The 22539-nt window shown below is 37.0% G+C and overlaps 2 protein-coding genes across 3 annotated transcripts in view; one reads left to right on the top strand and one right to left on the bottom strand.

Moving 5' to 3' along the window:
- The window catches only part of LOC140327778 (cilia- and flagella-associated protein 337-like), a 30215-nt gene extending 24722 nt beyond the window's left edge, over positions 1–5493 (bottom strand). Inside the window, exons 1-3 of the mRNA XM_072407117.1 lie at positions 5448–5493; positions 2877–3095; positions 761–849 (exon numbers count right to left, since the gene is read on the bottom strand). Of these exons, the coding sequence (XP_072263218.1) occupies positions 761–849; positions 2877–3086 (299 nt within the window). The 5' untranslated portion in view covers positions 3087–3095; positions 5448–5493. The remainder of the gene's footprint in view (positions 1–760; positions 850–2876; positions 3096–5447) is intronic.
- Positions 5494–10626: 5133 nt separating this feature from the next.
- PLK4 (polo like kinase 4) lies at positions 10627–21386 on the top strand. Of its 2 annotated transcripts, none has more exons than XM_072405813.1 (16): positions 10627–10858; positions 11378–11473; positions 11558–11653; positions 11727–11841; positions 12052–13063; positions 14520–14620; positions 15218–15537; positions 16587–16691; positions 17500–17602; positions 17831–17980; positions 18251–18384; positions 18563–18654; positions 18765–18912; positions 19404–19532; positions 19885–19991; positions 20947–21386. In XM_072405813.1, exons 1-16 carry the CDS (start codon positions 10829–10831, stop codon positions 21044–21046), a joined length of 2838 nt encoding a protein of 945 aa, XP_072261914.1. In that variant the 5' UTR covers positions 10627–10828; the 3' UTR covers positions 21047–21386. The 2 variants fall into 2 exon arrangements, with proteins under 2 accessions (XP_072261914.1, XP_072261913.1); XM_072405812.1 differs by lacking the exon at positions 10627–10858 and adding an exon at positions 10962–11254.
- Positions 21387–22539: the final 1153 nt, after the last annotated feature.

Here is a 22539-nt window from a genome sequence, read left to right on the forward strand (position 1 = left end):
GCCTACAGACGTTGCCAAAAGTTTCTTAAGTTGTAGCTGATTGACTGTATAAAGGATGATGTCTGCATAGGGCCAACGCTACCTATAAAAACTGCATAAAACCAATAGCCTTTTTAGTTTACTGCAAATGTAGCATTCTGGCCACTTTTGTATGGGGGGGGGGGCATTCTGCCTAGTGGCAACCAATGCAAACAGCATTTTTCCCATAACTTGAATATAGTCAGGATTCCCCAACTCCTGAAAACTATTAGTTCCTTAGGGATACAAAGGTTCAGAAAGGCTTGACTAAACTTTTGATTCCATCAAAAAAATTTAAAACACCTTATTTTTACAACATGGACCATGATCTTTATGCACTTTTGCAGAAAAGAAACATGCTGAGAACTTAGAATGGACCAGTAAGAGCAGATGCTGCTTCTTTGTGTCCAATCAGAGGCTGTGTGAAGGGAGGTGGTCTATTGCTAATCTGCAGCAGAGAGATCTGCAGTAGATCTGGTCAACAACCTGGTTGTGCAGTGTGGCAGAGCAGTGTAAATCTAAGGTCTGAATGCACATAATTATACATTTTGGGGGAGGTTAGACAACTCCTATACATGTATTTTTGTATTCATGCATTACCTATGCTTGTAGCCTACTTCATGGAGTTAAAATTAAATGAGCACAGTCAACATACCCTTAGTTTACAAAACTGGTGTTGTATGCACAATGCATCATTTTCCATCCTTAAAACCATTATGCAGGTCACTACGGTATGTCTTACCATGTTCCCACAATTATCTTGTTATATTGAGGCATCAGAGTGAAATCTGAAATCCATTTTATTTTCCTGTTTTGTTGTTTGTTCTCATCCTAAAAAAAATATAATTATACAAATTCTTACCATTTTACTTTTGTACATAATTACTACATAATAGTAATTATTTGAATATACTATACAATATTTTGTACATAATACTCTATAACTTCATGTTTGTGTAAAAACCAGAATGTATTCCGAATGATGTAATGTTAAATGTGAATACTGCTTGTAATAATATAAACTTCTTATTTATGTTACTTGTTATATTATGCAGTACAAATATTTATTATGCACTAAGAACATGGCAAGGGAACACAACAAGCATTTGTTCAACATCAAAGGGCATTTTTAAAATTCAGAATACCTACTTTTACAATTGCCTAGTAGGTCATTCATATTAGCTGAACATAAGTAGCTCATTCTCCATACTTCTTTATAGTTATTTGTTAAATTTGCAGAGTACACAATAGTGGGGGAAAAGGTGAAGGTGCTATGGGAAATCCAGGTCTCAGTAACATCTCCTCTAACAACAATCATGTGTGATATTTTTCTTTACATTGGTTGATGGAAAAAGACAAATGATTGAATTAATCAATAAGCCAAAGTTTATTATGAAAACAAATCTAACTTTTTTCCTATATGCCCACTGACTGCACATATTCACTGCACCATATGATCAATTGTATAGTCTGCATTTACCCATATTCTGCCAACCTTAACAGATTTGTGTTATGAATAACATAAAATTCAGGAAAGACACTGCAGCTCAATCTAAGTAAGTTGAATGTGTCTAGATTGTCCTTTTTTACTGATCCTATAATTGTAATGTTCCTATAAATCTATTCAGTATTTATAGCTTTACCTGACATTAGCAGGTATTACTCCAAGGATCAGTTACCTTAGGTCAATATCAGACCAGTGGTTGACTGCAGTGGCCTGCTGCAAACTCAACTGCACTCCTAACCACTCCTATTCAACTGAATAGGAATGTGATTGCCAGTGGTGACAGTGCAGTTGCAATCTTGCTTCTGGCCTTAAGTTCAAGCTCACATCGGTTGGAAAGCAGTTGAAAGTGGTTGCTGCTGAAGGACTGCAAAAGGAAGGACATGATTTGTCTTTATCCCCCAATTTCTTGAATGCACCAAACTGCAACAAACCTCAACCACATGACACAGAGGTTGGATGCACTTGAGGTTGAACCGTGGTTGATACAACAACCGCAGGGTTAAAACGCACAGTACTGAAGCAGCTAACAGCAGCCCTATGCAATCGCACATCTGAAACGAACCTTAGTATTAGTCTGCTGAAATTGTTATAGGATGGTAGGTGATTAAGGAGGTCAGCATTTGAGTGTTTTATATAAGTATTCACACCTTGTAATAGAAGGCTGCTATAGTGATCCCTGGTTATTGACAGGGAGATAATTACAGCAGTCTGCCTTCTGCATCTATCATTACTGTATACTCACAAGCCACATTAGAGGTGCAGAGCTGATCATTATTGTAACAATTGCTTTATTGTGGGTCATTATTAAACTATGGCTACAGGATAAACAGGATAAACCACTGAGCCATTTAACCCCAATCCAAATTCTATTTCTTCCGTGGTAAAGATACTGGACAAAAGCTTTTACTGAACCCTCACTAAACACAAAGGCCAGCCAAAACAATTCTGTTTAGTGGAGAAAATACAAAATTATTTTTAAAATGTTATTTCCGTCTGTTACTACCTTGGTGAGATTTTCTCTCACTTCTAGTTCCTGTAGGACCTATACAAAAAGCTTAAGAATGGGGTGGGGAGACATGAACATCATACCATACCATCATTTCTTCTAGTAACTCAAACTGAAATAATTTTCATATAGGAATACAAATAGCAATAGGGATGTTAACCTTTTCCTAATACTAATAAAATCTTGTGGATAGAGTTGGGCTTTAATGTACTGCAACCAATCAAGCTGAAATAGTGGAAAGTGGTTCCTTTGTGTTACTTCACATAATATAAAAATATTTATCCAATTATGACACCACTTGAGATATGTACCGTTGATATAATGTACATTTGATTAAATACTCACCAGAATAAAGCGGCTTTTCTTCAGTCTAAGATCTGCTGTCCAAACCGAGAGAAGGCCATCTTGTGCTAAAGCCAATATTGTATTGTCAGGCATGGGGGATATTTGTATGAATGGTTCCCTATGTGGACTGTCTGTAATAGTTGCCGGAAGCTGAAAATTCACCTTGCAATCCTGTTCTTCATGAGGATGATGATACTCTAGTTCTTCCATACTCAGCACCTGTAGAACCAAAATAATTTTGTTTAGAAATAAAACACTTTACTATAGCATTTTTGAACTTGATAGACCTATTATAATGAAAACTAATTTTAACATTATCTATGAAAAGACTACCATGTCTGGTTCATAAAACACAGAGAACAACATAAATAAACAAAAGAAAATGTATTAGATGAGATCACTGTATTTTTGAACAAGTGACTATTTTTATGTCCATTGCATAAACTGCATCATTGGCAACAGGGCATTAGTGGATTTGACACCTTTAAAGTGAATCTGTTATGAAAAAAATATGAAAGCTGTCATGACATTCCCTATAAATTGCTGCTTGCCCGGGTCAGTACTTTCTGAGTCACCAACCTGAAGTTTTCAATTCAGGAGGGTCAGGAGTTCTTATCTACGTACTTTTCGGAATACATACTCATGGTATTGAGACACGAGGTTCAGCATCAGTTCAGAAATTCTTTGGTTTGTTACAAGGCATCTGTAATTTTAAAATAACTAGATAGCAGGAGGACCCATATGGTCTAACGATGCATATCCTTAAATCATTAAAATCCTTTTAATTGGTCATCATGGGAATACTTATCCTGGTGATTACTGCCTTGGGACTGCTCAGTAACTGAATCTAAAGATCTATGAAATGCAGAATTTATTTCAACAGCTTTCAGTGTAGTCCCATCTGTTATGTAGTATATGGTTTTAAATGAGTCCATAAAAAGTAATATAAAATTTTAAGGTATTGTTTATATTTGTGAAGAGAAGGGTGCTGCCTGCTCGTCTCTTCAACTTTCCATATAATAGAGTGGTGGTGTGTGTACAGCTCTTGTGTGTTCATCTTTCACTGGAAAAGATTACAAAATATTATTTCCAGTGACAGTGATCTGACATCTGTATGGGACTAAAAGTAGATTGTAGAAAGATTTTAGTGCGTATGACCAGCTTTAAGTATCAGCAGAAACACAACAAAATTGCAATATTGACAGACATCTTGCCACTACGTCATCTTAAAGTAATTTTGTTGAATATAAATGTAGAACACATTTTTGTAGATTGTGTTTAAACAATTGGAAAATCCCTCCTGTGATCCCTGAAAATTAATTTCCAGGGATCAAGATTAAAAAACAACTCTTATTTAGATCTTAACTTTTTACTACATTAAGTCACCAACTCTGACACGCTTTAATTATTATTCTTTATTTATAAAGCACCAATATATGAAGCAGCTGTATATTAAAAAGGGCTTGTAAATGACAGATAGAGGAGGAAAGGACCCTAGATGTAAAGTGATTATAATATGATTGCAGTGCTTCCCTGACATTATTTGAAGAACATAGAGCAAATCGCAGAGGAGCAGATATTTCAGTGCTTTTGCTCATTGCAAAGTGAACATGCTTTACTTCTTTACCAATCAACCATACTCTCCAAAAAGTCCGTTGTTTTCCACAATGACCACATTTACAAATGAATTACAGTTTTGTGGCTTTTCTATGCAGCTGAACAGAAAACTGTAATATTAAAAATTAAGTCATTAATTAATTGTTGATATGTACTTGAATTGTGTCCATAGGTTACCTTAACTTAACATAATGAAAATATAAATATTATTTTGAGTAAATAAATAAATATATATATATATATATATAATACATTTTGAATGACTTTGGGTCATGTAAGAATTCCCTAGTTCCATTTGTTGGACAAAAAAATCCCAGTTTAGATTCAGGTACTCATCTTAATTATATATAAAAAATGCATGTATTTTATTTATAAGGAAGTCCATTTTATATCTGCCTTAAGCATAGCTTTGTTTTGTGACAATATTTTTACTGCTGTAAATGAAAAATACATATGGAAATTTACACAAATAGATCTTGATAATGGGGTCTTTTTTTTAAAAAGCAGTGAATTTGACTCCTGGTAGAGAATTATTGTCTGCCATTTAAACACATAGACCTCCAGGATTGTCCACCAGGGAAAGTTTCATAAATGGATAAATGGATATGAATATTGTACTCTTATACCCTAATAAAATGACATTGTCACTAACATAATTTTTACTTTTATATACACACTACATACATAATATTTTTCCACAATAGTGAAATAATTTTGCCATGTAAATAAAAATATGCATACTACATGTAACAAACACAGCATGTATTTTTTAAGTCTAAATTTCCAAATAATTCCACCTCTTTTAAAAAACTGGTATATATATAAAAAAAACAAAGCTTGTATTATTTGGGTTAACAAACACAATAGATCTTTCCATCAGCAAGTGCTAATGGAGACAAAATGCATTCATTCATCTACTTGCTGCCTGGCGTCTGATGTGCTTGGAATACTTACTAACGGTGGGTAGTAAGCAGAGCTGGGTACTTCCCGGGACAGCTGTACTGTGTAGTGCCAGCAGAACTCTGCATGTGCTGAAAAGGCCCATAGATCCCTATAAAGAGGTTGCTATGGTGACATAATTTAGAAACATTCAGTGACACTTAGCAGTAGAAGGTTGAACAATAGTGAATGCAAATACCTTGCCACAAAGGTCACTAACCTTTTTTTTAGTGCCAAATAAGTCTCAGTGTTGTCTTTGTTATAGAGGAACAGAAAGGATAAAAATAATTTTGTGAAGGAAGACAAAAGGATCACTGAATAACACAGTTCAAACATTGTTTTAATAAAATGTACAGTTTCAAAAAATTGCAGTGTAATGTCATTGAATGTACATGAAATTATAGTACAGGAAGTAAACAATCAAGGCTGAGAAAGTTGGATTTTTGTGACACGTGCATTGCTATCTGATTGTACAATTCACTGTATTTTGAAAGAATTGAAAAACAAATAATGAATAAATAAATAATAAATTGTCATATGGAGACAATGCTACCATATTGGACAATTCTAACAGATAAATGGCTGGAAGTAAACTATATATGACTTAACACATGGTTGAACACAGTACATATGCGTGAATAATTTTTATTAACATGGATTAAAGAACAATTACAGTTCTCATATGACAGTCCAAGCAAGTACTAAATCCAGTTACCCTGTGATGCACAAGACACATTAACCAAACTAAAAAATCTTCCTTTACCAAATCTTTCATTTGTGTCTCACACACCCCCTTCCAGTCACTGCAGATCACAGTGGGGGGAGACAGTGCTGTCATTCTAGAAAGAGGTGCACAGCACTAGATGTACGCAAGTGCTGGATAACAAGCTGCAAGCCTTTGGAGTAAATGCTGATAGCCATGACCCTTGCAACAATGATTCCACTGTAGTGGAAACAGGCACTGCCTACAAGAGAGTGGCAACTTTGCTCTAAATTCAGGAGCAGGTTAGTAATTATCAATTAACAGTACCTAGGGTAGGACCACTGGCCTGAAACATTTCCTTACAAAGGCTGGATAGGAGATCAGATATAAGATTTTTAGGCCTTTTACACTGATATTTGTGCCAGTTTGGTATCTCTGGACCCGATTTAATAAAGCTCTCCAAGGTTGGAGAGGCTACACTTTCATCAGTGAAGCTGGGTGATCCAGCAAACCCGGAATAGATTTATTCAAAGTCATTTGCTACAATGGATCTGGTCCATGACACATTTGCTAGCAAATAGCAAATTACTTTGAAGAAATCCATTCCAGGTTTGCAGGATCACCCAGCTTCACTGATTTAAATGTATCCTCTGCAGCCTTGGAGAGCTTTAATAAATCAGACCCACTGTCCGATGTCATCAGGCACAATGTAGGATCACCACTCCTGCACTGTTAGGACACCAAATACACACTGATAAGCCAAAACATTTGGAGATAAGAGGATCATGTCATGTCAGATGGAGGGAGGGAGAAGGTAATAAACATGTTCCTAATGGTATTCTCGATGAAAAAAGCATTTATTTTTGTAGTGTTACAGGAGCGCAACTCTAACACATTAAGAACCTATGTCAGAAGGCTTTGGGCTTGTATTGATGGCATCGTTTCTACGTCAGTTTAAGATGCTTCAATGATCATTCAAAATTCACTGACAGTTGCATTTGATATGCAACTGACCCCCCTATAACTTCCATTTAAACCATTTTAAATGGGTTTTGTAAAACTCAAGTTCACATTGAATACACACATATAATAAAAGTGGCTAATTAGCACATTGTAAACCTAACATGTAAACCTAAAACTGCTAATTAGCCAGTGCTGTAAATTATTGTCATCAATCAAATCATCAATTTGTGGCCACATCTTTGATATACCAGACAGCAAAAGAGTTAGATACACTTACGTATTTTTTTCCAACTGGTAAAAGACCTGCAGCTCAGTAATGCTTGGATTTCACATTCTTTATTGATCTTCATATATACATATACTGTATTCAACAATGAATTTAACTATTTGCTGGGAATTTTGCTACAGTCCAAAATCCACCACAAGAAGGAAGGATGAGATGTAATTCCGTACTTTTCTGTCTTTATATGTAGTAATTGTTGGTGACCAAGGAAAGCATTTGTTTATAGTTATGGATGAATTCTGATTAAAGGTTGGTGATTTCAGCAGAAGTGCAGAATTTCATCTCATCTTTCTGGTGATTGTTAATATAGATGACAAGCATTGTTTCAAGCACTGCACCTGGCAGAGAAGAGTTGGTCCAGAACCAAAAGTGAATGGATACATGGACTACATGTAACGATTGGTATTCTTCAAAACTTTTCCAAGACAGTTAAAGTGGACTTGAACTGTCTGTAAAGTACTTCCAATGGGGTTTTATACCTATCATTCAAGGAAGCATGACAGTTGTGTTACATATGCCTTGTTTTTTTTTTTATGTGGCTGCTTTAAAGTTAAATTTCTTATTATATTATATATACTTACCTGTCAGGTAAGCATAATAATGCCATCATTTCAAACAATATGAAGATTAAGCAAGGGTGTAAATTACAGCACACACTTTATATAAACACATGTCCTTCTGGTGACAGTCATATGCTTCTATTGTCTACATACATCATTGGCCAGGTGAAATGGTTAGAGATTTGTATTAAATGTTTAGTTGTTTTGTCTGGGACATTGAAAATGTGCCTGTAAATAATAGGACAGTTTAGGTTGCTTGTGTAGTTATGAAAAAAATCCAACTCTCAGCATGTTTTGCTAAGTGGACTTTACTTCTGCTTTAATGTGTACCCATTTATAAAATTCACCCCCCGTATAAATTTGTAGGGTGATCATCAACTTCCAGGGCTGTGGAGTCAGGGACAACTCTAGAAGCTCTAGTTGGGGTGAGGAAAAACATAAAGACTCCTAATAAATTTAAATCTTATTAAAAATACAATATGTTTAAATTTCCTATTTCACAGACAAGTCATGATAAAGTACTATATTGCTATTAGATGAAAGCACAGTAAGTACAGTAGTTATTTCATTATTGTGAACTGTATTTGATTTATTATTGAATTTGTGTTTGGTGTTTATAACATTTAAACTAGATTATACAGTGCTACCTTATTCTATGCATACATTCCTTGGAAATCTGTCATTAATCCGTCAAGAATGTTGTGCACATTGAACACAGAGTTGTGTATTGTCTACAACTGCAATGAAATCGCCTGAGAAGTGCTCATTTAATCTGCCTATTAACTGGACATCACCCTAGGATGTTCCCACAGGCAGATCGCCCTCAATGCAACCTATGTATACTCATATCCAAGGCTGTACTTAATATGGTAGCTCTGGCATTCTTGCTTGAAGTGCAGCATGTAGAGTATTGTTCTTCAAACAGGGTTCCTCCAGAGGTTTCCTTAAGCAACAAGCAAATTGTGTCTCTCATCGTACCAGTTACCACTGACATCAATGATCTTTTTGGCTATCTTTATGGATGACATTCTCCCCACTGGGCAGCAATGTAGGAGGCATGCTTTCCACTGACCACCTGTCTTATCTACTGTGGGCAATGGGTATAGTAATTAAAGAAGGGTTTCCTCAACACCTGAAAGTTATTTCAATGGTTTCCCAAAAAAGTTTAAAAAGGTTGAAATAAAGTTTGGAGGGACGATGTCAAATAACTGCCTTTGGCGAGCACTAAAAACGACAAAGTAAAAACTTACCCTGCAGCAAGCCGACATAACTTGCTATAAATTGCAGGACAGGGAGTTAAACACAGATCACTCACTCACATTGGCAGTGATAAAATGCTTTGCATGTTGCATGCTTTCAATCAATATAAAAGAATAGCATATTAAAAATAAAGGAGTCAGAGTTGGAGTGACAGATATAAACTGAGGAACCAGAGGTGAAGGTCCAGTCCAGGGACTTTTACAGTGATAACTGTACACCTCCCAGCTGGCGGCAGAGCCAATTAGGGAGGAATTAGGAAAAGGGTAATAATATTGTTGTTTCAGGGTACAGGTTTTCATCAGGTGTTTTATATATTTATATAGTTTTATATTTACTATTTACATTACTTCATTTTACTAATAAACAGTCTAAAAAAATGTGTACACATGACATGTGTATTATGCAAACAGGGAGCACAGTACAAGATGTTTCTCAACAATTCCACACCCCTCATATAATTGGGCAGGAATAGGAGTGAAGTGTTGAAGTTATTCTTCTGATCACTCAATTAGGTAAACATGCCATCAACAGACTTTTTTTTACAGCAAGGCAGCTATGGGTAGCCTTATAAATGTTTTAAAAAAACTTTATTGCTCCACCTGCTGGTGGTAAGGTGAATATGAAATATTTGTATGGGATATTTTATGCTCATCTTACTAAAATTGTGTTGTTTTTGCCCTGAACATAAAACATAGAAAATATGTGCCCAAATACTACACACTACCTATAACCATATCTCTTGACCATATATATTATCATTATTTTATTATCCAGTATTTATTTACACTGGCATATTATGCAGCACTTCAAGGATAGCAAAACATTTTGAAGAAATCTGTTCCAGGTTGCTGTGCTGGATCACCCAGCTTTAATAAGTCAGCCACAATGTACGTACCTCAGTCATATGTCATTACAATGTCTAAGATCAATTTTTGAGGGAGGAGACAATTAACCTAACTGCATGGTTTTATATATATATAAATATACATATTTTAGGATAGGATTTTTTATATGATATATATATATATATATATATATATATATATATATACATACATATAACAAAAAAAAAATCCTACTGTGCAAAGGCTGCTGCTGCTCCTGACCTGCTGAAAATACCATCTTCCTGGCTATCATACTGATACAATAGCTTTGTTACTTTCTATGTCATTAACCACAGACATGAAACCATAGGCTTGATCAGTGTAATGTAAAGTATTTAAACTAGACCTCTTCTAAACAACAATAAAATAAATGATGCATAAATCACGCTTTTCTTTCTAATTAATGTACAGCCACCATGTGTCGACTGGCAAAGTTGTAATTCTGCCAACCAACACTGATCAAACAAGGGAAACTTTATTGATACACCTTCACTCAATACTGACGACATGAACTGCATAGCTTTGTGCTGACGCCTTCGCGCTGTGCACGCAAGAGTCTTGGATCACGTGACTGCAACGGGCGGAATTTTTGAAAAATAACCTTCCTCGCGGGAATGGAACCGGGCTCTCGCGGACGGCCCAGCCTTCATCTCCCGTTTAAAGTAACCTCCGCTGCCTCGGGAGTCACCGAGTGCCCAGTTGGTGTATTTCTGCGACGATGAGCCGAGCCGCCCAGAGGAAACATGGCGAGCAGCATCGGAGGGAGGATAGAGGTGTGCAGCGGGACGGTGTGCGATGCGTTGCTTAGTGATTAGGCCCTGCCTGTTATGTGTCCCCAGGGAACCCGCTCCGGGTGATTGTTTTCCCCCGCCCCCAGAGGACGCTGCCATGTTGTTGTTGTTGTTGTCATGTAGCAATGGTTGCTGTCAGTTGTGTCAGCGGGAAGTGTGCCGGGCTGTACCGGGCATAGCCCCAGTCATCATTATGCCAAGCTGCTCAGTCCTGTGTCAGCTCCCGAGCAGTGTCTTCTAACTGGCATCATGCTGGAGAGGGTCCTCACCTTCCTCTTCCCCAACCTTGCCCCTAAAGATCAATCCCCTGATGGAGGCAATGACAAGCAGATGGGGGACCCTTGTACACCGCTACTGCAAGGGGAGAATTCTATAGAGGTATACGGGGTGTCCGGATGTGTACGGATGGGTGACAATTTCTGGGTGACACATCCGATCATCGCAGCTCCAACTATAGTCATGAGTAAAAAGTTTACCAAGTTTTTTTTTCTTACCTTTCAGGACTTCAACGTCCTCAACCTCCTGGGAAAGGGCTCATTTGCCTGTGTATACCGGGCACAGTCCATACATACCGGCATCGAAGTAGCCATCAAAATGGTAAGCCTGGCTTTAATATTCATTCTGTTTGATCGGATGAATGACAGGTGGCATTATAGAATAATTTATTTTCTGTCCTTGTAGATCGACAAGAAAGCCATGCAGAGGGTCGGCATGGTCCAAAGAGTGCGCAATGAGGTGGAGATCCATTGCCAGCTAAAGCACCCGTCTATTTTGGAGGTAAGCTTCTCCATATCTGCTCTAGATGTTTATTCCTGCAGAAAGATTTATAACGCTGCTCATTTTTCTATAGCTTTATAATTATTTTGAAGACAGCAACTACGTCTATCTGATACTTGAGATGTGTCACAACGGAGAGATGAACAGGTTTTTAAAGAATCGGAAGAAACCCTTTACAGAAAAAGAAGGTGAGTTGAAGTTGTTCCATGCCTGACACTTCTCTGTATAATGACAGCTGTAGTATGGGATTAAATATCTGGAGCTGGATTAGGTAAGGAATGCACAAGATCAGACAATTCTGTTCCCGTTGTATGTTTTTGGCATTTTTTTTGCTGTTGATTGTTTCCTTTATTATTGAGAAGGTAGATGCTTTATCACATTTTTTTTCTACTTCACAGCTCGGCATTTCATGGAGCAAATAGTAAAAGGAATGCTTTACCTACATTCCCATGGCATTCTACACAGAGACCTCACCCTTTCCAATCTTCTACTCTCCAGTGACATGAACATCAAGATTGCAGATTTTGGTTTAGCAGCCCAACTTAAGCTGCCAAATGAGAAACACTTCACCATGTGTGGAACTCCTAACTATATCGCCCCTGAAATTGCCACCAGGAGCGCTCACGGCTTGGAATCCGATGTCTGGTCGCTGGGTTGTATGTTGTACACTTTCCTTGTAGGCCGACCACCTTTTGACACCGACACAGTAAAGAACACTTTGAATAAAATTGTTTTAGCAGATTATGAAATGCCCAGTTTTGTGTCGAGGGAGGCAAAGGACCTTATTTTTCAGCTGTTGCGTAAAAACCCTGCGGATAGGTTAAGTCTTTCTTCTGTTTTGGACCACCCGTTCATGACGGGGTATTCTTCTGCCAGGTGTGATGATATGGCAGCAGTTGAAGATTCCATTGATAGCGGCCATGCTACAATTTCTACGGGCTTTACTGGTTCCTCTGGGGTCAGTGTTAGTGGGCGCCTACCAGAAAAGAGAATTTTATCTGGGCCTCCGCTCCCAAACAAAATGAACATTTTCCACTTCAAGGACAGACAAACCAGCGATGTTGTCACTGGGGATGGAGGGGATGGCTTCCATAACCGCCAGAGAGAGGAAACTGATTTCTCTGACGGAAGGGGTAGAAAGCCCGTTGTTGAAGATAGACCACACTCTCGCTACCTCCGCAGAGCCCATTCTTCTGATAGAACGGGTACCTCTCACAGCCAAAATCATATCAAACCGGGCAGCTTCGCAGACAGGTGTCACTCCGTGGATAATCTGAGCAAACCTGGTTACAGGACCTCCGCATCATCTCCTGGAAATAGTTATGGGGATAGTCCTCAGATGTTCTCAGACAATGTTAAGCATGGTTCCCTGGACAGACATACCTCACCACCAGTGAAGGAGAAAACACCGTAAGTAAAATACATATTACTAGAGCAGAGTATTTACTGGTAGTCTACTGAAGGGTATGTCATGAAAGAGCCATAGCAACCTATTAGTTTCCTTGTTTTTTGTTTCTAGGGCAGTTTAGGAAAGTTAGGATAACATCAAATCTAGATTTGTTCCTTCAGTTTTGGACAGACTATTTGGCACTGATTTCCTATGTCTGGTATACTATAGAGATTTCTCTGCAGAAGTCCGCCACCTCTCTCCAGACCATAACAAGGATGTAAATTTTTTGTATTGGGGCTCTGCATTTTGTTTTTTTTCTACAATTTGGTTCTGAATTAGTTTCTGGTCCACATCAGATATGCGAGGGTGATTCATAATGCCACATTTTAGGCAGTGCTACTCATATTAAGGACCTGTTTGAAACTACAGACATCAGGACTTAACTGGGTTTAAGAGAGCTGACGTGTTTGGATGATCAGGAGTAATGTATGACTGGTGCTTAATGTACATTTGGTGTTCCACCAAGAGTGAATAGTAACCCAACACACTAAAGCATTTCTTTAAATGTTCTTCTTCAGCTGACAAATTATTATATCCAATTATGTAAACTTATTTAAAAATTCACTTTTGAAACTAATCATTAATTTGGTGAACTGTAATATGCTTTCAACTACGGTATATGAAATGATTCCAGTTATCTGCTAATTATCCCCTGGTGACTGTCCTGTCTTCTACAGATGGCTGTCAAAGCCCAGGGGTAATATTATAACACTTCTGTTACATCCATGTGCTTTAAACCATTCAGGTTGTGTCATTATAAAATCCAAGACATAGGCAAAAGTCACTGTTCTGATGCCTGCTGGCTAGATGGATGTAGATTGTTCTGTATTATAGGTAAAGTGAATATTCTTCTTAAGTCATCCTCATTAACTTGATTTAGATCAGAGCTGTATAAATCCTAGCAGTCAGGAATCCAATACATATAACAATCTTCTGGTGCCTAGTTCTGATGATTGTTGTTACATGGCAGTGTTTTCCAAACTTCTATTGTACTAAATAGCATCGCTCATTTTGTTTGTGTTACCATTGGAGATTCTTGTCGTCTTCTGAACCGCTGTCTCTTGAACAATACAATACATAGTGATGGAGCCTCTGATACCTGAGCTCAGGGATTAAAGTTGTAACATTCATTCAATAAATGGGGAACCAATAACATGCCCATTGGCGACTGTCTCTCTTTCAGCACTCTTTTGGGAATATCTATAAAATTACTATAAATCTATGAAAATAACTTGTGCCCTCATGTCTTTTGGTGTTGGTGCGTTCATGATTTTGAGGAAAAATGTAACAAAAGAGCAAGGGAAATGAAAGATTTGTATTATATTTACCTAGAAATATGATTTTTCTGTGTGTCCTGTTGTCTGATATCAGGTTGTCACTTGTGTGTATAACAAAATTGGTTTTATTTTCACACAGATCTGAATTCTTCTGTCCTCCAAAGCCACCTGCTGCAAGGTCTGATGAGAGGGGCCAAACTGAAACAGTACAGCAATGGTTTGGAGCATTGCAACTAAATGGTAAGTTTTAGGAAAATGTATACATGGTTGTTTAGGAAGCTATTTAGCATTCTATCCCCTCCTATTGTGTGTAAATTCCCCCACCTACTAGATTGTAAGGAGGGTCCTCTCCTCCTCTATCAATGTCTGTATTAGTCTATCATTTGCAACCCCTATTTAATGTACATTAATTACATACATATTATTAATTACATACATATTATGTTGGTGCTATATAATTGTGTTTAATAATAATATTAATTCAATTTGAGTGGGCAAATAAATTTGTAAGGCAAAACTAGAGATGGTCAAATGCATTTTAATGTTGAGATTAAGTAGATATAGATGAATGTACTATGGAATGCACTACAAAGTTCTGTTATATAGAATGAACTTTCTCTTAGTTTTTATTACTGTGTATTAATGTGAACTAGGAAGGGATAAAGCAGCAAGTAAAAGGGTAATTTGTTAAATGGGGCTGAGTGGGAGGCACTTGGTATGAAAGGTTGTTAGGGTAAATGCTGGCTTTTTTCAGCTAGTTACTTGCGTACACAGCAGGTATTCTTCTATTGGCTGGTGGTTGCGCTGATTCCATCTTTTTTTTTTTTTTTTTTTTAGGTCAGGTACACAAACCTCAGGAAGCAAACATTATTAGTAATTCAAGTGCAAATTACTATTACCAACCAACCATGAAACCAGATGCTCCTCAATACAACTGGAGTGATGTTAAAGTGAAGAAAGCCACTAACTCTTCTTTAGAAAATGTACAGAAAGGGAAGCTTCCAGCTGCTGGCTTCCGTCAGGCAGAAGAAAATCGGCACCATTTGAAAGGTGGGATTGCCCCACAAGTTCCTGGTTACCGCAGCTTACGAAGTATTATTCCTCCACTAAACTCTGAGAGGCTGAAGCCCATCAGGCAGAAAACAAAGAATGCAGTGGTAGGTATAAGCTTGTGGTTGTGGTATCCTATAATTCAATAAACAATACAAACTATCTTTTTGAGTGGCTAAATATTGCTTTGATCTCTTCTGTATAGTAGAATGCATGGGTTTGCTCTCCTGGGATTAAAAGCTAATATTTTAAATATTTTTTTTGTTGAAATGACATATTGCAAGAATTTAATTGTCACTGAATTTCACTTATTCAGTGAAGGGCCAGGATGGCAGTCATAATAATATGAGATACCACCAAAATGTGGAATTTATAACAACAATGCTATATATGAGGTAAATCCTGAGCTCTCTAGCAAAAACAGAGCAGTACCCACAAAATATTTTACTTGGTATAAATCTCCAGGGAAAATTCCAGAGAACCCTCTGCTTCCTACAAAGGTTGCTAGAGGTCCTTTGAGCTTTGGCTGATTGACCTCCCATGCGATGGTAACCTTTGTGGCCAAAGCTAGAGTCAGTAGCATGACACCAAACTTTTTCCCTATCTGTAAGGAGGCATTCTGTTCACTGACCACAAATATAATGTAGATTTTATTCAATTGGCCTTCTGTGGTTTAAGTAGGGATTCCCTAAGACCTAAAATTATCTCCAGGTTAAAAAAGTTGAGCTGCCTTGGACAATCCATGACTGCTTTCTTTATTCAGTAGGAAATTCTAGTTGTCACACAATTAAAGGTCTGTTTATAAAGGAGGGAATGTGACATTCGCTGAAACATTCCCTGGTGGAGAATCAATTACTGCTTTTGAAATGTATAGACCTGGAATATTTGGACCCTATTTAGACTCTGTTGAACAATTTTGTCTTTAATAGGACGTCATTAGGTCACTAGCTAGGAATATCATGCTGTATTCTGGGTCAGTAGGGAAACATCTCTATTACACTAAATCGCAGCCTAACTTTGAGTTTTTACTGAGTGCAAAATCACCCATCTGACATGGCCCAAACTATGTAAATTCTATGAGCTGTCATGGTGTTTTTGGTTTTACTGATATCTATTATTTATATACTTTTCCTAATTGGATTTCTTCATTGTATAGGTAAGCATTCTGGACACTGGAGACGTTTGCATGGAGTTTGTAAAAGAGCAGAATTCTCAAGAACGGGTTAAGGAGGTGCTACGGATATCATGTGATGGCAATTTAGTAAGTGTTTTTGGACACTGGCAACCAAGTTTTTTATTTTTTTTATTTTTAAATGTGCGTTTACAAACAGTTTACTACCAATCCGTTCAGGACAGTAGTTTTTATATAAACACAGACAGTAGTTTTTATATAAACACAGACAGTAGTTTTTATATAAAGTTGAAGTACTTTAACCCAGTGTTCCCTAGCCTTTTGCACGTTGGGGACCAGTAAATGCACAGACTGTTCCCCCCAGAGTGATGTCATGATGCCTGAACCCGTCCACTCTCCCATCACAGGTCTAAGCCTGCGATAGGAGAGTGGGGGGTTGTGTCCAGAGACATAACCCGGCCACCTCCCGGAGACATCACAGGCTCTTGTGGGTGTGCCCCCCCCAAGCGGGGTCCTTTTTCTGACCCCACTGGTGGGTGCACTGGCCAGAGCCGCAGCCCACCTGTCAGACGGCTGGCATGTCTACCACTGAGGACAGAGATGCAATAACTAATTTTAGTGCTACACCCTAGATATTATTACATGGCTAAGTATCATAGCAAAACTATTCCAGCTTGTAAAACTCCTGCATTTTATTCTAGTGTTGGTGGAGGTTTAAAACTAAAAATTTGGATCGCATTTTAGTGAAGGACTTGACTTGTCATTGCTCTGTGGGTCTGTGCACCATATTATTTTATAAAGATTTCCAGAATTTATTATATAATTGTTAGTGACCTAATGTCTGTTTCAGCATAGCATAGCAGAGCATGTGTGCAAAAAGTGTAATATCTAATTGTTTTTTATTACATTTAGTGACCACATATTGTTTTCTCTTCAGATCTATGTGTATCATCCAAATGAAGGCAAAGGGCTTCCTCTGGATGACAGGCCTCCATCTCCCCCAGAAACCATGATGAGTTACACTTTTGACAGTTTACCAGGTATAATACAAGGGGATGTATTCCTTGCTATAATGAATACCACCTTTACGCATACTTTCACGGTTTTGTATCAATTTTATTTTATTAGATTTTTGGACAGTTTAATATTTGACCTTACATACAGAAATTTCTGAAAGAAACAACTGTTGTAAAAAAATCATTATTTTCAGTTGGTTTACTCCTTTGTTTGCTTTCACCTCTTTATTTGCCTTGTGTTTTTTATTTTAGAAAAATATTGGAAGAAATACCAGTATGCATCAAAGTTTACAGAACTTGTTAGGTCCAAAACTCCAAAAGTGACCTACTATACTAGATATGCAAAGTGTATGTTGATGGAGAACTCCCCCAACGCTGATTTAGAAGTCTGCTTCTATGACGGTGAGTTGTGTGTGCTGCATTGGGAAGGTAGATGTAACATTATATAAATAGGAATGGCCCGACCAATGTAAATAAGACAGCAAATAATGCTATCATTCAAACATTCTTCATCACTGGATCAAAAATTACAGCACTCCAGGACACAGAATTCTAAGGGTTTCTTCCATATTTAGGATTTTAAAGTAAATGTATTGTATATAACACAAGACCACACTATGAAGTTCAGCAATTATGCAATGTAACATCTGCATTGTATTTTATGTTTATTAGGAGCTAAAATCCAAAAAACAGCAGAGCTCATCCGGGTAATAGAGAAATCTGGGAAGACCCACACGCTGAAAAATGGAAACAGAATAAGTGGAATGGGTGAAGAGATTAAATATTACATGGATCATGCCAATGAGGTAATACAATATATATTATTTAACATATTTTATAAGATGTACACTGTTCTTGTACTTTTTTTTTAATGGGGAGCCATTTCAGGGGCATCTTACAGCTTAAAGTTGTGTTAAGGTGGAGATATGTTTGAAGTGTTCTATTATCACTGTTTAAATCTAATTTGTACTTTGTGCATTACAGAGCCACCAGGTTTGCCTCTCCTTGGAATCAGCTGTTAATGTTGAGGAGAAAAAAGGAGAAAACCTTTCTTTGTTTCCAGTAACATTTGGGAGGTAAGAAATATTATATTGCTGCATGTATGTAAGCCATACTTGCATTTCACAAGCAGGTTAAAGTTATTTACCACTCTGCATAAGCTTATTTTTATTTCTGTATTCTACAGGAGACCAATAATCACAGACTCTCCAAAGCAATTAACAGTGCCAACCTCTTCTGCAGAGACAGGATGTGGACACAGTGATCAAGGCTCTACCAACAGAGTTTTTAGCAGCTCATCATCTCCCAACCAGATGCCAAACATCAATCCTTCTGTAAGTGTCAGTGTAGAGGATTACAAAACCAAGTAATACAGCACTGGCAGGAATTTTGCCCTGAAGCAAGTCGGTTGATGAAACCAATGCCGATATTCAGCACCCACGTTGCATTAACATTACTATCTTGTGTACATGGACAGCTCCTAATATAATACCTTATGTAAAAAACCTTGCCTATCAACATTAGCTGGCATGGTATACTCCTGTTTACATATTGTATATGTCATATTGTAGCCTTTTTTATTTTGCTTCACACAACCTGTCATTCCATATACATATATAGTGATTTAGTACTCCTATTTTCCCCTATACTGGCAGTAATATAAAGGTATAAATGAATACTAAAATAAAATTGCTAATCAGAGTAGATGGAGCTACCTAAATATGGAATATCATTGAAATAAGAAATACGAAAGAAGACCTCTTACCAATAGGAAAATAGTACCAATTTTTTATTCATGCAGTTCTCATTTCATTTCTTGTACTAGATGCTGTCATATGATGGATCTGTATTTTCTGCACAGACTGGCCCATCCACTGCCACTAAAACTCACACTCCAGATCCAAGCCAAGTCGTTAAATCTGTTTTTGTTAAAAATGTGGGATGGGCATCTCAGGTAATTTTCTTTTTTATTATTATTTTATGAAACCAAATGTTTCCAATGAATGATATATATCTATTATTACTTTTTCAAACATCCTTTAAAAAAAAAATCTGTATGTGTGTGTGTGTATATATATATATAATTAGATAAAGTGCATAGTTTACAATTTGACACTCAATCCACACCTTTTTTCCTGTTTCTAGGAGTAATATTCTGACACTTTTACACAAACTTCCTCGTTTACGTATTTTGTAATCAAAATGTCCATTAATGGAAAAATAATTTGTAAGCCAAAGCCTGGCAACAATGTCTACTGTTCATGGCTAGGATTGATTTTAGTTTTCTATTTTTCTCTTGTATTTAGCTAAACACGGGGGCTGTATGGGTGCAGTTCAATGATGGCTCTCAGCTTGTAGTCCAGCCAGGAGTTTCTACAATTATCTACACGGACCCAAATGGACAAGTAACCAGGTATAGAAAATGCTTTAACCTTTAATTTTTTATGTAAACCTGCAAGGATGTGCTCAGTAACTACACCACACACTACACCACTACAATACACACAAGGTAACGGCTCTGATGTATCAAAGTTCTCCAAGGCTGGAGAGCATACACTTTCATCAGTGAAGGTAGGTAATCCAGCAAACCTGAAAAGTCATTAGGTATTTGTTAGCAAATATTTTCAATCCTGGGCCACCATGCTTCACTGATAAAAAGTGTATTCTCTCCAGCCTTGGAGAACAATAATAAATCAGGGCCAATGTGTATGGATTAAGTTTACTAGCTTGCTTAAAGTTTTGTATACATTTTTAATTCGGACATATAAAAAGTTTCTACCAGTAGAGAAGTTTTTATCCCCCGCTTCCAGATTTGTATAGTATATGTAGAAATGTCAATTTTTTTATAGACCTTTTTGCTGTTCTACTTGATTTTATATGAGTACACCAAGGAGACTGAACTGTAAGGGTTTCAGTGCGTTTTAGGTCAACGTATTTTACTGACCAATTCCAAAGGTAATCTGACTAGAAAACGGTCCATACTGGGATGTGTGTGTGTGCAATTATTAAAATGTCTGACCAGCAAATTTTTTAATGTTTATTTATTTCATGGAGTGAGAAAGAGTAAGAATTTGTGACATATTTTGCTACTATCTTGGTGCTCATTAGAGATTTTATTTCCCTTATTGTGACAAAAGTTTTACCAAACAAGAAGTGAAAGACATGCCTGGAACAAGCACAGACAATAATAACAGGTTGGCAGAGGTTCTAGCCTTCCCTTACACTAAGCAAAACAGATTCCTGTCATAGAAAACCTGCTGGGTTTTACTAATTACCCAACTCGATTATTAAGTAAAGCAGGGCGTGCACGTTATTAATGTGTAATAAACCAGGTAATCTAAGTGTAACATTTTAATTTTGTTTTGTAGACATGGAGAAAATGACAGACTCCCGGACTACATTAAAAGCAAACTGCAGTGCCTCTCGTCTATACTAATGCTGTTTGCCAACTCCTCCAGCCATTCATGATGGAAGATTTCTTGTACTTGACTGTGAATTACCTGAGCCACCATAACATGACCACTTCATTAAGGGACAGAATGGCTTTGTGTCTGTTTTCAAGGAAGCCTCTATTACTCCAATAATGTAATTGGATTCAGCATTGTTAACATGTAAATAAGAGTATCTTTACAGCCATGTTTATCATGGATCCTCCTTGTCTAGATCCGTATCTTTGTAAATGTTGTATGTTTTTGTAAAGGTATATATATTTTTTTATTTTTTCTGTTAAATTATATTTGTAATTATTCTCTGAAATGAACTATTGCTGCAATAACACAAATAATAAATGCAGTGATATGAGCTCTTACAGTTTTTAACAAAATAGAATACTTGCAGCAATTGCAGACTTACAACAGTCTGATAAATCTTTCATGCCCTTGTTTTCCTTATTTCTCCTTGTCAAATCTGACAGATAAACGACATTCTGGAGCTGCTCAAATCAGTCTAAAATTGGAGGAAGTTAAACTTCAGTTGAAATGTGTGTGTGAGTGAATGTGTGTGTATGTATGTGTATGTATCATGTACTGCAAACAGAAGATGGTTGAACCCTGTGCCAGGGATTTGCTGCTGTCTAGATCACTGCTGGAAAGATTTCTGCACATATTCTGGTTACTTTTGAAATGATTTATAAGTCCTGTAATGTATGCAATGACATTATAGGGCTATCTCCCTGCTAGAGTAAAAGACAGCAATATAAACATGACAGAGGGTCTAAAATTAGGAATTAAATATTACAAAAAATTAAGGAAAATAAATTTGCCCAAAGTTCCAGCTTATTGTAAAAAGTTGCTAAAAGCATTCATATATATATATATATATATATATTGTATTAAATATATGAACTGGTATTTGTATGCACCTGGAGATAATTGCAAATATATTTGTTTCTTATGAAGCAGCCTGTTCAGTGTTATCAATCATTCTGCTTATTATAAGAGATTTACCTTTTTTGGGGGGAAACTGCCTTCAACCACATATCATAGTAAACATTTTACAGATCCCTATAGTAAGTTTTAAACTGAAGTAAAGGCACCATATACAGGACTTATCAATGTCCACAATGGGTCTGATTTATTAAAGCTCTCCAAGACTGGGGAAAATAGATTTTGTAAGGGAGAACCTGGCTGATCTAGCAAACCTGGAATGAATCTAGTCCAGAATTGAAACATTTCCCAATAGAAAATGATTTTCGAGAAATCCATTTCAGGTTTGCTGGATCACCCAAGTTCTCCCTTAAAGTCTATTTTCTCCAGTCTTGGAGTGCTTTTCATACATTGGGCCCATAGTGTACCTCTCTTTAGGAAAACCTGAAGGTTTGCTGACTCTCAAACACTAGTGTCTGACTTCAATAGTTATGTATCCCAAAAGAAAAGGTTTTACTTTAAAGATAGGCACTGCTGGAGAGCCTTACCTTTGTAAAATATTATAGTGACCTACTATCAACAGGCCTGGTGTGCACA

The sequence above is a fragment of the Pyxicephalus adspersus genome, chromosome 3 (assembly GCF_032062135.1).
Source record: "Pyxicephalus adspersus chromosome 3, UCB_Pads_2.0, whole genome shotgun sequence".
Classification (NCBI taxonomy): domain Eukaryota; kingdom Metazoa; phylum Chordata; class Amphibia; order Anura; family Pyxicephalidae; genus Pyxicephalus; species Pyxicephalus adspersus.

Coding starts and splice junctions, on each gene's coding strand:
- PLK4 (XM_072405812.1), top strand. CDS start 11,126: ATGCTGGAGAGGGTCCTCACCTTCCTCTTCCCCAACCTTGCCCCTAAA. Junction 13,064..14,519: donor CCAGTGAAGGAGAAAACACC/GTAAGTAAAATA, acceptor ATTTTCACACAG/ATCTGAATTCTTCTGTCCTC. Junction 18,385..18,562: donor ACATGGATCATGCCAATGAG/GTAATACAATAT, acceptor TGTGCATTACAG/AGCCACCAGGTTTGCCTCTC.